The sequence below is a fragment of the Zootoca vivipara genome, chromosome Z1 (assembly GCF_965207765.1).
Source record: "Zootoca vivipara chromosome Z1, rZooViv2.hap1.1, whole genome shotgun sequence".
NCBI classification, from domain to species: Eukaryota; Metazoa; Chordata; class Lepidosauria; order Squamata; family Lacertidae; genus Zootoca; species Zootoca vivipara.
The window spans coordinates 4,333,362-4,346,764 of NC_142583.1; the positions used below are offsets into that span (position 1 = coordinate 4,333,362).

The following is a 13,403-nucleotide window of genomic DNA, read 5'->3' on the forward strand; positions in this document are numbered from 1 at the left end:
ACTTCCCCCTCAGGCTCACTCCGCGTCCCTTTCGCCCGCTCGCTCGCCCACCTCCCGGATGCAGCCGAGGAGAGGAAGGGAAGCGGCGGGCGGCGGCTCCCCAGTGCCGCCTCACTCGCTCTCAGAGACAACAGCAAAGCCCGCCAAAAAAAAATCCAGCGCTGCTCCGTCCCGGCACCAACTTTGCCGGCGGCGCCTGTAGGGCTTTCCTACCTCCTCGGCAGGCTTCCTCCTCCTCCTCCTGCATCTCACTTCCCCGTCTGGCCGCTGTGCCACCGCCTCCCTCAGCCTCATTCGAAATTGAAATTCCCTGGCCAAGGCCGTCAGCGCGGCTCCAGCGCCCCGGCCTCTGCCTGCAGCCCCGCCCCGGTTTTGACCCTCGGCCAATCGCAGGCTCCAGAACTACTGTCAGCGGCTACTGTCGGCGGTGGCTACGCGGGCCACATGACGAGGTCTGGCGGGCCGGATTAGGCCCCCGGGCCTTGTGTTTGACACCCGTGCTCTAGAAGCAACACAGGAAGTAATTAGGAGCAACATTATGCACTAGGGACTGATTGCCGAGCTTGCAGAGTCCTGCCCATTTCTCCCTGCCCATTTCAGTCTCCCTTTAAACAGAGCTGTGGGTCCCCCAAATGGCATTGGCACCAGGGAACAGGAGGCCCCTTTCTCAGTATAAAGCCTGCTCCGCCATGTCACAGGTTTCCTGGTTCACGCCTAATTTGCAGGGCTGTTTTTAAAACAAAGTTTTAAAACAAAGTTTAAACAAAACCTCACTGTCAGTCATCGCCTTGCATTGGGGAAAGGGCACCTTTCTTGCTTTGAAGTCATACAGAGAAATAAAGGTTTGAGAACTGCTGCAAATATACAACTGCTTGCCCTTTCAAGAAAGCACTTTGGAGACAGGTTTTACCTTAGGCGAAATAGATCATGTATATAAACTTTGTAAGTCGTAAGGTCTAAAAATAGGAAGCTGCCACATAGTTTAGAAACTTGGCAGATTGTCTGGCCTTTCCGTAAGCTTTCCTAACAACCTGATGTTATGAATTGGCTTGAACTGCTGCCTGTAGAGATTGGTTTGTGCCGCCACACACATACACACACACAAAAGTGGACTTCTCTGCCCTCCTTCCCTTACGGCTAGGGAAGAGAGGTGCAGGGCCCTTAAGATGCTGCCTGGGGGGGGGGTGCCAGCCCTGGATCTCTTTCTCAGCCCCATTATGTAGCACACCTGAGCCCTGGGAGGGCTGGCAATTGAGCTGGGCCAACCCATTTATGTGAAGACCTTTTTATGCTGACAGGGCGGGCCAGCTGTTTCCTTTTTAACTTTTTTTAATTAGCTAGGCATTTTAATGATTATCTGCATTGGTTTTACGTTTTGACGTTGTACCCTGTTCTCTTATTTTATTATACAACGACATAGAAATACTTTAAAAAATAAATAAAATTTACAGTATGCTGCTGAGAAACCCAATTGTCTTAAAGAGATGGCCTATGGCACAAACTTAAGGACTTGGCTATTTTATATGCCATGTAGAGTTTTTATGTAATTCTGTAGTGTTTGATGTTACTTTGGAACGTTTGAAAAAAAGCTAATTAGGCTTTCCATTTTATTCCAGATATGAAAAAAAGGTTTATTGGAATAAGGATGCTGACAATAACGCCTGCGTAAGTCTCTCTTGGTGTGCTGAACTACAGAACACCCAGAGCTGCATTCATGTATATAATTCCAGTTAAAATAAGCCAGTCTCCCATGTGCAGAATTGTAACCCTGGGCCCAAATCCAGTTGTCGCCAGGGGCTGCGAATCATGTGTAACAACTGGTGGACCAGATGAGCATTCTCATTCACATCAAAAAGAAGCATTGCTGGCACCTGGGGTCAGCATTTTCAGGCGAAGACCAATGCCATAATGCCCCAGGAAGGCCCATTGGTGCTACCACCTGACCTGCTGTGTAGGAAGAGGAGCATCTGGGCAGCTTTCCTCCCTCCCTCCCTCCCTCCCTCCCTCCCTCCCTCAGTGGCACTGCACCCCTGCTGGCGTCGATAGCCTCTCTTTTGCAGCTACTGCCCACAATAGGAAAGCCTGCTGTTGTGTTGTGCCACTAACTGACACCCCAAGTAGACACTCAGGAGAGGTGAGTGAGTAGCAGCAGTACCTGGTACTGGAAGATGCTGGCAGCAGTGGGGATTGGACCACAGGGATTGGACCACAGGTCTAATCCTCACTTCTGTCCAGGACATGTAAAGCTCATCTCCTGTACACCTGAGGGTGCAAGTGATGAAGGTGGTAAAGAGGTGCCACAGCTGCTTGGGAGAGAGAAGAGCAAGCATGGGCAGCAGCTGTTCGTCTCACCTGCCTAACTGCTCATTTTGGCGAGCAGTGGGGAACGTCTGTGTGGGAATGTTCAGGGTGACAGGAGAGGATATATTGTTTATTAATATCCTCCCTAACTTGCACTAGCAAGTTCCTTTACTTAGCAGAGTTACATTCCCCTTTTTACATGCACAGCAGATAGCTGGTTGCAGGCTCGTGTGAGCCTCTCACTATTATACAATTCAGTCTGTCTTCAGATTGAATTGTACGTTCCTGGCAAGTTCCCTTGAATCCCTCTTAAAAGAATAAAGACGCCACAATCTTAATCAAAGTTAATAAAAGAAGTTTACTTACACCAGTTCACAGTTGAATTCCTGAAGGCAGACTTAGTTACAAATATGTACATGTGGATCTACCCCATACGGGGGAATAATCCCAGTGCTTCTGCTAGCTGAGAGCTAGGAAAGCAGTCCTAGCTAAAAGCTGGTCAAACGAAGAAGGAAGTCAAAAAGAGGGAGGTGTGCTGCGTGACTCGTCCCTTTGTTACCTGGACAGGTTAGGTCATGCCCACCTTCTATCACATGCAAAAGGAAGGATGTTCCAGCCAGGAGGAACAGGAAGTTTCAACTGGCTGGACCAAACATTCCCTTGCATGTCTTCTCTAGCATTACAAGGAATGTTGTACTTGACTGCCTCTCATGGATCAAATCCCACAGTCTGCAGCAGCAGCAGCAGCTGCCGCCTCCTATCTCAGTCTGGAAGAGGAGGAGAAGCTCACTTGAGGCAAAGCACTTTACCACTACCACAAACAATAACCTTGAACAAGGGTGTGGATTCACATCCATAGTGTCTGCAGAAGGCGCCTTATGCACGTGGATGCCTCTTACAAGTGTGCATGGGTGTATGTAGCTAGGCTGTGATTTTATGTTTTATTAGAGACACTCTTGAGTTTATAATGACTAAGGACCAAAGTTCACATGACATGTAGTTTGTCCCCAGTATTTTTCCTTTTACAAAATTAAGGGTGCCATCTAAAGTGGAAGATAAGCACAGAGGATAAGGGACTTCTTAATCCTTGACCACTCAGGTTTTCCTGATTAAAAACAAAACAATAGCACACACCCCAAAAGCTGCTTGTCTCAGGGCAGAAGCAGCTGGGAGGGGAGTGGGGTTTATGAACTGTAGGCTCATATTCCATTTTAGATCACAGTCTCTGCAACTGCATTTTGTAAAATAAAATATAAGAAACTGTTGGGAGACACTCCCCACAGGTGACTGTAGACAACACATTCGAACAGAGAATGGGTTCAGCTGACCCAACAGCCAGTTTATTTGTGGAAATAGTTTCTCAGGCAAGATTACAGTGGTACCTCGGTTTATGAACACAATTGGTTCCGGAAGTCTGTTCATAAACTGAAGCGTTCATAAACTGAAGCGAACTTTCCCATTGAAAGTAATGGAAAGTGGATTAATCCGTTCCAGACGGGTCCACGGAGTACTCAACCTGAAGCGTATGTAACCCGAAGCATGGGTGTAATTGGTTCTGGAAGTCTGTTCATAAACTGAAGCGAACTTTCCCACTGAAAGTAATGGAAAGTGAATTAATCCGTTCCAGATGGGTCCGCGGCGTTCGTAAACCGAAAATTCATAAACCGAGGTGTTCATAAACCGAGGTTCCACTGTACGTGTGAGCTGTGTACTCTGATAAGAGGGGCTTGCAGCGATTCCTCCACAAAGAAGCTGTGATCTTCCATTGAGCTGTTGAGGCTTTGGGGATAACTTTGGGCTGCTGAGAGAAGCAGAACACTTTTTTAAAAAAAATTAAACAAAATTGACCAGTTCCTATGCAGCTGCAGGGTGGTATTGGCAGCAGCAGAATCCTTTGTCTACTGCAGATGCTTGGAACGCCCTGAACACCCTGTTAGGATGTTGTTCCCCAGTTCCCTGAGACTCCTGGGCTCTCCACAAGCCCCTCAAGGCCCAGCAGCTGATGAGAAACAGCTTATTTTCAGCAGACTCCAAAAAGGAATGCCAGCCAGCAGGACTGCCAAGTCTGCGGGGTCCCTGGCAAGGTGACCTCTGGGTGCCACCCTGATTTCTCTGCAGTCCTCTTGCCTCACTGCCCTTCCTCTACCAGGCAGCAAGAAAGGGCCCCCTTCCTTGTTTATGTCTAATTGGGTGGGCAGAGTGAAAAATACATTCTCCGAAGGATTGCTTAGAGCCTTAGACAGCTAAGCAGTCTCTTCTTAATGTTGAAGTAGCTTTCCCTCTCTGCACAGAAGCCTCAGTTGATGCTGCACATGGCAGCAGAGAAAGGCTCACTTTCCTGAACCCCAGAGGTTTATAGTCAACAAAGTTGGCCCGTCAAACTTCTCTGCCTGCACTCCAGGACTTCCTCTCCCTCTCCTCTCCCCATGCATGCTTCCCCAGCCCCCATATCTGCTTAGAGAGTTTTCCCCAACCCTCTGATGCTGGTTTGAGCACCAGAGGAGAGAAAGTCCCATTGCTCAGCTGGAAGTTCTTGCACTAATGGGGCAGCTTTGTTGGATACAACCCAAAATATCCAGAGATGGATGGGAGTGGGGAGAGGTGGGCTCATCCTCATCCTTTCCCACTTAGAGAAGAAATAGTGCTCCTACAATTTCAGACACAAAGTCAATTTTTCTCAACCCTTCCTTCCAAAGAACCAGAGGAGCTGTGCAGCACAGCCCACCTGCCCCTTCCTGTATAGGTTTCCCTCCCTCTGGGGTACTGCATCTGTTCCCGGAAGCCAAACGTTACAACCGTTTTTCAGAAAGAAAACTACTCATCCACCTTGCCTCTCACCAAGAGGCCACATAAATAGCCTGTGTATTACAAGTTTCACTTGCACTGCTAACTTCCATTTAACACAATACTGCAAAGTTGTTTCTAAAATATTAATTCATGGAGGTAGAAATTCTGAATTCTTCAAAAGCTGCTTTTCAGAAGAAAAAAATAAAATAGGTAAGGGGAGAAAAATGCAGTGAAAGTAGCAGCAGCAGCAGCAATAGTAATACAATGATCCAATTTTGGTAATATTTGTGCTTTTCTTTTTTTTAGACTAGTGGAAGAACTTAAGCTCGATGATCCAGATTTTCCAGATGTCAGTAGTGGAATTTATGTGCATGAAGTTGTTCCAAATTCTCCATCTCATAGGTATATTGGTCACAATCCAGAAGCATTTGCTTAAAACATGCTAAATCCAGCATAAACTCAGAGGCACGATTAGATTCAAGGTTCAACTTGTGTTGACTGATTTTTATTTTCTAACCATCTAAAAAAAACTTGTAATGAGAGCCCTACTTTCTTTTTCAGGAGTTGTACATCCAGTAGTATTTCATTTTAAAGTATTATTCTTAAAGTCTCAGCTGTATTAGATTTCAAATCACGTAGGAGAAGTCTGTAATATCTGTGCTTATTTTTGTTTTTTGTTCTAATATTGTTTTTAATGCTGTAATCCACCCTAGGACCTTAGGCTGAAGGGTGGGTTATATAATAATAATAATATGCTTTGGGAGCGTTTAGGGGAGATCAAAATGTTTTAATAAATAAATCTGTTTGTGGTTTTGTTTTGTTTTTTAAAAAAGGATGGGCTTTATCTTATAACTGTTTCTCTTTTGACATCACAGAGGTGGGATTAAGGATGGAGATATCATTGTTAAGGTGAATGGGCGTCCATTGGAGACTTCTGCTGACCTGCAAGATGCAGTAATGAATGAATCACCTCTACTACTTGAAGTTAGAAGGGGAAACGATGACTTGTTGTTTAACATAGAACCTGAAGTGCTTATGTAAAACAAACTGAGGAAGATCATTGCAACACAATTAAACTCATTTATTCTGGAACATCAGATACCTCCTTTACAATGTTAGTAATAGCACCTTGTGTTGACTGATGACAAGGTGGATTGACATAACTGCCTGAGCCAGGGCTGTACCTGACAGTCAACAACCTCACGACTTCAAGACAAGTTCCTTTTGGTAGTTCTGCATATTGAATTTCATATAGTGTACGACTGTTGTATATGGAAGCAGTGAAATGTAGAAAAAATGATTCTTATAGAATTATTGTCTGATATAAAAGCAAAACAATGTGCAAAACAAAGCTAAAACTTTGAGAAACTGCACAATTTTTCAGGGTTTTATAAATGATTTTTTTTCATTGTATTAAGAAAGCATTATTGTACAAATTATATACTTATGACAAGTACTGTATGTTCTACTGTACAAAGATTAAAGTTTACACAACTGAAAAGTTTTCTCTTAATTCTGTGTAGCTATTATTTCCTAGTACTATTGCTTTGAACAGAAGCACTATACAACAACCCACCTGAGCCTCAATAGAAGTGCTATACTAGGACAACAAGGGCTATATCACTCACGTTTGAGCTTAAGCCATTGCCAAAGAGGAGTATAGTACTTGTAATGCTACCTGGAGCCGGTGTCCTTTGGGACGAAGGGCAGGATATTTATTCAACAAATTAATAAATAATTCTATATAGTATCTCTGTTCTGGATTCACTAGAGGGAAGGGTGAAAACAAGAGTGCACATCTGTGGCTACTGTTCACTAAGTGTCTGTTGCGCAGTAAAATGTTCTGTTTTCCCAAGAAAAATAATAGAACCATAGAATTTTAGGCACCAGCAAAAACGTTTCTCCTTAACCACGCCTTTGGCTAGTCTCTGTCTTTCTAGATGTGTTTCTGGAAAGGGATGTTACTGGTTTGGTTTTGGTTTTGGATCTTATTTTCTTATTTTGTGTTCTCATCTTGTACTTTTATGTCGTGAACTGCCCTGTGATCTTTGGACAAAGGGTAGTATACAGATTTAATAAATAGTAGTAGTAGACCCAGGTGGCGCTGTGGGTTAAACCACTGAGCCTAGGGCTTGCTGATCAGAAGGTCGGCGGTTCGAATCCCTGCGACGGGGTGAGCTCCCGTTGCTTGGTCCCAGCTCCTGCCAACCTAGCAGTTCGAAAGCATGTCAAAATGCAAGTAGATAAATAGGAACCGCTACAGCGGGAAGGTAAACAGCGTTTCCATGTGCTGCTCTGGTTTGCCAGAAGCGGCTTTGTCATGCTGGCCACATGACCTGGAAGCTGTACGTCAGCTCCCTCGGCCAATAATGTGAGATGAGCGCGCAACCCCAGAGTCGGTGCCCCCCGCCGCCTGCTCTTGCTGGTGCGGCTAGGCTACCCACTTCTGGGTTGCAAGAGCACCAGAAATGGCTTCCACACATGCGCAAGCGTCATTTCTGGCACACTTCTGGGTCGGAGGAGGCCCGTGCGCATGCGCACAAGCTATTTCTGGTGCTCCTGCGACCTGGAAGTGTGCTGAAAATAGCAAGTGCACACTCGTATGGGTGCGTGCTCCCGCGTGCTCCCCCGCCCTCCAGCCCACCGCGCAGTCGGCGCTACAGGCACCGGTCCGAAGCGCGGTAAGTTTGGTGACCCCTGTACTAGAGGGATCCTCCATTTGTGTGCACAGACTGGCTGAACCACTCTCGAGGGGAGGCAGTAGCCTTAACAGATGCTGGGGGTTAGTGGCAGCACTCCCCATTCCTCCTGAGCTTGGTACACACCTCAGCATAGAATCAGGTTGCTTATGACTAGGGCCTGCTTTGGGTGTGCATGCACTCACTTTCAAATACAAGATATGAGAGTATACATTGGGAGAACAACAGCTACAAGTGGGCAACTTCTTATTAGAAACAGAAGTGTTGCTTTATGCCACAGTATCGCATTATTTGCGCATGTTCAGTTTGTTGCCCATTACAGATTTGAAACCTCTGATATCCTGCCACTTGGTTCCTTAAACCCATAGCCTTTCCTCTGCAGAAACCTTCGCATTTGCTACTTATATCTGCCCAGCTAATTTTGAATGTATCGCCTTTCCACTAATGGTGACCCTACAAATATCTTGACAGATGACATGAAAAAGAGATGAATTCTTTGTTCCCCGAAAAAAAGGTCTGAAAAGTGTTTCAGGTAAAATACGTAATGGAGAAAACTTGCTAACCAAATAAGGAGCTCTTGGAGCTTTTAAGTTATGTTCTGATATTGCTATTGTGAGCTAGTTAGCACACACGTTTTATTGGGCAGCCGTATAAATATAGTATAACAATAATAAATGGTTTCCCTCCACCTTCTTTTCTTACAACTCATTTTGAAGCCTTACTTTTGGACAGTTAAGTACCTGAGTCCTTGTTTAAAGCAAGATGTTCAATTGATTTAAAAGTAAGCACCCAGTTACTCTTTCTGTGCCTGTGTCAAAGACAAAAAAAAGGGCTTATCACCAAGTCTGGGCTTTGTCTGAGGAAAAACTGTCAGCAGTAAGTTGCTTCGGTCAAGTTTAGGTCAAGAGAATGAAAGCATGAGAGCTTCATTAGCCAGCTTATTCTGTTATTCCCAGAAAGAGGTATCACAAACCCATCACATTACTCAGAATTTGATCAGAGTCCCAGCATAGTTAATGAGAAAACTTTAGTGGAAACTTGATATGAATCTTCTAAAAGTTAACATAGAAATTTGTGAGACCTCATGTATGCATAAAAGAGGCAGTTGTTCCCTAAGAATGAGTGCAATACAATGATCCTATAGATTGGGTTATCAACCAAGAGTGGTTTTCTTTCAGTTTAACTGGTTCTGCACAACCTGCTAGACAGTATCTTTGACTACTGAAACAAGTGCAATATTTACCCAGGATTCTGGCACAAAGTGGGTTGTGCTCAGTTCATCACAGAAAAGGGGACTCTTGTGCAAGTGCTGCTTCTGGGTCATGGACCCTCTTGCGATGCAGGTCCAGTTTCACCAATGGTGCCACAGAGGAGTTATTGGTCCTGTTCCCTGTCTTCTCTTGAGTTAGGGGTCCCCATGGGTTGCCGTGGTCAGGTATAGAGTACAGGGAAGTCACTGGTTCAGCATAGTGGCTAGGTCTTGAAGAACAGTAACCAAATAAGAGAAGTCCAGAAGTTCAGTCTGGGCCAAGTGAAAGATTACAGAGAACCCTGGAGAGCTCCCTCGCTGGCAACAACAAAAGCTCGTCAGCCTGATACCGGTACCTCTGTTAGGCCTGGTCCCTCTGAAGAGCTGTTTGTTATTCAAAGGGCTGTGGTTCTGTTTTGCATCCGCTGGCTCCTATAGGTGGTAAAGAGGAATGTCCTCTGATCTTCAGGAGGTGGGCAAGGATGGTCCAGAAGTGGAGGACAATGGTTCCCCAGCTGTGGTGTCCTCTGCCTCCACCTCTGAACTGGATTGCATATTGTTGGCCCAAGAACAGGACATCCCAACATTTTGCTGGTGTCAGTGAGTCCCGAGGTGCTGGCAGGCTGGCAGAAGAGGAGGAACAGAAGGGTGGCATTGCAGGGCGGGCTAAGACTGGGCAACAGACTGGAGGAGGCCTGGTGATTCCCCTTCCAAGGAGATGGCTGCCTTGGCTGAGGATGCAGGACTCTCTCCTGCGGAAAGGAGCACAGCATCAGACTCCAGGGAGGCTGTCAGGCCAATGCTGGGGGCCGAGGAACCAGAAAAGGGAAGGGCACAGCCTGGTTGCCCAGGGCCTGGCAGTGCTGCCGTCATTGGGGATAGGTACATCTTCCCCAATGCAGTGAGCATTTGCACACTCAGCCATCTCACAAGGCACGCGGGTCTCGTGAGTAAGCACACATTGACCTTCCTTTAAATGCTCAGCAGGTGGGAGTGCCAACCCGTTGGGACCATTCTGCAGTTTGCATGCAAAACTGAACTCCTTGCCTCCTTTAATTATTATTTGCTGATATTTTGTGTATTATAATATTCTAAGGGTATTGATCATTTTATTTGATACAAGTTGTTTATTTCAAGTCATATCTTTTATTGTGTCTTATTTGCATGGGATTGGGTTGTTATATGATGTATGGTCTTTGCTATATATTTTGTAGCTTCTTCAGCTTGCAAACTGCCTTGTGTATAGCAATATAGCAAGGAGGTGTACAAATTAAAAGTTTGGATTCTGATGAAGAGGTTGGATCACCGCTTCTAGCCTAGCCAGCCTCACATTTCCTGCATCAATCTTGAGCCTAGCAGCTACTGTGATTCATCACCAATTCCTGTCTGGAAGTCTTCTTCGCTTCAAGAAATGTCTCTTCCTTACTCTCAAGTAAGAGTCTCTGTTGCCTCAGGCTGGATAGGTGTCAGGAGTATGGGCAGGAGTCAGGCTCTGGGGCCTGTAGTGCTTTGCAGGACTGGGGCATGCCTCAGCTTGTGCTGGAGAAGCAAGGCGTGGCCACACAGGTGAAGTCCTCAGCTTGTGCTGGAGAGGCAAGAAGTAGTCACCCAGGTGAGGCCACTTGAGATCTCACTGCACCTGGTGGCAGGAGCTGGGAGGGATAAAAGCCCAGCATTTCCCTTCAGCTCTTTGCCACAGCAACGCTATCCCTGCCTGGTTGCATCTGGCCTCCTGCTCCTTGGACCCTTGCCTTGTTGCCGCCGTGCTTCTTGGACCCCTGCTTCGCCTTCGCCTTGCTCCTGCCCCGTGGACCTTCGCCTTGCTTCTTGTTCCTGGATCCTTCGCCTTGCTCCTTGGACCCTTGCTTTGCCTTCGCCTTGCTCCTGCCCCGTGGACCTTCGCCTTGCTTCTTGTTCCTGGACCCTTGCTTTGCCTTCGCCTTGCTTCGTGCCCCGTGGACCTTCGCCTCTGCCTTGCTCCTCAACCCTGCTTCTTCACCACCATCTTGCCTCTGGTCCTGACGCCCGCCGACTGGACCGTGACAATAGGCATCTGGAGAGTGAGGACAATAGTGGGAGAATATGATAAGATCAATGGGATGCCAGGGAAGATCCTCATGGAGGATGATTGGGAAGGATGGTCTTTAACAAGGATGATTCACAATTAGCTTCCACACACGTGGTGTCACGGTCCGGTCAGCGGGCTGTTGAAGCCCTAGGGCTAAGGACCTCAGGACCAGAGGCAAGATGGTGGTGTAGAAGCAGGAACAGGTGCAGGGCTGAGGATCCAGCAGCAGGCAGTCGTAGGGTCAAGGAGCAGGGCAGAGGTGAAGGTCTGGGAGTCAAGGAGCAAGGCGTCGGCAAGGCAAAGGTCCAAGGAGCATGGCGTCGGCAAGGCAAGGGTCCAAGGAGCAGGAGGCCAGATGCAACCAGGCAGGGATAGCATTGCTGTGGCAAAGAGCTGAAGGGAAATGCTGAGCTTTTATCCCTCCCAGCTCCTGCCACCAGGTGCAGTGAGATATCAAGCCTCTCCAGCACAAGCTGAGGCCTCACCTGAGTGGCCGCTCCTTGCTTCTCCAGCACAAGCTGAGGCCTCACCTGAGTGGCCACTCCTTGCTTCTCCAGCACAAGCTGAGGCCTCACCTGAGTGGCCACTCCTTGCTTCTCCAGCACAAGCTGAGGCCTCACCTGAGTGGCCACTCCTTGCTTCTCCAGCACAAGCTGAGGCAGGCCCCAGAGCCTGACTCCTGCCCATACTCCTGATACGTGGGCCCTCTCCATTAGAAAGCCGATTCTGACTTGGTGCCACATGTGTAAGGCCAACTTAGAATGTGACAGGTCAAACAAGTTGTACACAAGATTAGGGTGTCTCCTTGGCCCCCAGTTTAACATTTTGTTGTTGTTGTTTAGTCATTTAGTCGTGTCGGACTCTTCGTGACCCCATGGACCAGAGCACGCCAGGCACTCCTGCCTTCCACTGCCTCCCGCAGTTTGGTCAAACTCATGTTGGTAGCTTTGAGAACACTGACTAAGTACAAAACTGGACAAAGGAAGAAAATGTTCTTTGCTTCCTTCTTAGAGCCTGCCATTTAATGAGTTAAGAATGAAGTCAGGAGGTGCCACAGTGCTGACTAGCAACTGCCTCATCCTTCAGTTGTTTCAAAACAATGTCTTGGCAATTCCTACATTTCTATGGTTACTAGAGAAAAATGGGAAAATAGCTGAACTGAGTTGCTACAACCTGCTAGCAAAAAATAGTTCCACAGGAAAAATACTATGAGAGAAAAACCTTGAGTTGCAAGTGAGTCCCCAACCAACATATTTTGTGGACTTTAGCTTACAATTATAGTGCACCAAGGGGCCAAATTACGCTTCTCTCAGGAGGACATAGCAATCAGACAACAGGCAAAAGTTTAGACTCAAAGAAAATACAATTAGTGCAAAAGATAATTCTGTTTTTATGTTTGGATTGGGTTGGGGAACTTCCAATTGACATGCCAGTCTTGGTCTGCCATGCATGCCAAATTGCAAAGATAATGCACCGCTATTTCCCCCAAACTACGCCCACCTAATGAAGTCATCTGATGGGTGGGAGGCTAGGGGTAAATCCTGTATTGGCTGTCCGTATCTGTTCCCAACAGAGAAAAGGGTTGTACAACCAAAGTGAACAGGATTTTAAACCTTACTCATCAGGTTAAGCCCTGCTCAGTTTGGCAACTTCCAAGCAAACCCCCTCCCAGGTTCAGAAAGAGAGTTGCATGAAAAACCTGGCTCAAACAACCGACTTCCCACAGACATTTTAGCAGGGCTTTCCATCAGGGGCGTACCCAGGATCAAAATTTTTGGGGGGGGGCAGGGCCAAGGCACGGGAGGGGAGGGGCCACAGTGGGAATATGGGCACGGCTACGTGGCCTGCGCCTCCCAGCTGTTCCGAGGAGGTGGCCCCAGGCTCTCGCTCCCCGCACGAAGCTCTGGAGACACGCGGGGAGCGTACGCCTGAGGCCGCCACGCTGCACCCCTCAGCTTTTTGCTTCTAGGGGGGGCAACTGCCCCCCTGCTCCCCCTGCCTACGCCCATGCTTTCCATATACCTGGAAGGGGTTTACATTAAAGCCTGCTGAACGTTTGCTTTAGCAGTGGCTTACCGGGTGCTTATACATTTATATTACTGTATGTTGTGTTGTCAGGTGACCGACAGGTTGGAAGTCCCACCCAACATGATATGGATCTAGCTTCGTAAGCTTCAGATTAATCTATGATATGTAGCTATGGCAGGTGAAAATATGAATCGCTGATAAGAATGGGAGTCAGGTTACTTGCAGGAGTATGACCAACTTCACATTGATGAAGCCCAGGGGGCTGACTGGA

General features: G+C 47.1%; 1 protein-coding gene across 2 annotated transcripts in view; it reads left to right on the top strand.

The window, feature by feature from the left end:
- Positions 1-6,601, top strand: part of HTRA3 (HtrA serine peptidase 3) — a 33,215-nt gene extending 26,614 nt beyond the window's left edge. For both annotated transcript variants that reach the window (XM_035113591.3, XM_060279055.2), the window contains 3 exons: positions 1,617-1,665; positions 5,395-5,490; positions 5,964-6,601. In XM_035113591.3, coding sequence (XP_034969482.3) covers positions 1,617-1,665; positions 5,395-5,490; positions 5,964-6,129 — 311 coding nt within the window. In that variant the 3' untranslated portion in view covers positions 6,130-6,601. The remainder of the gene's footprint in view (positions 1-1,616; positions 1,666-5,394; positions 5,491-5,963) is intronic.
- Positions 6,602-13,403: the final 6,802 nt, after the last annotated feature.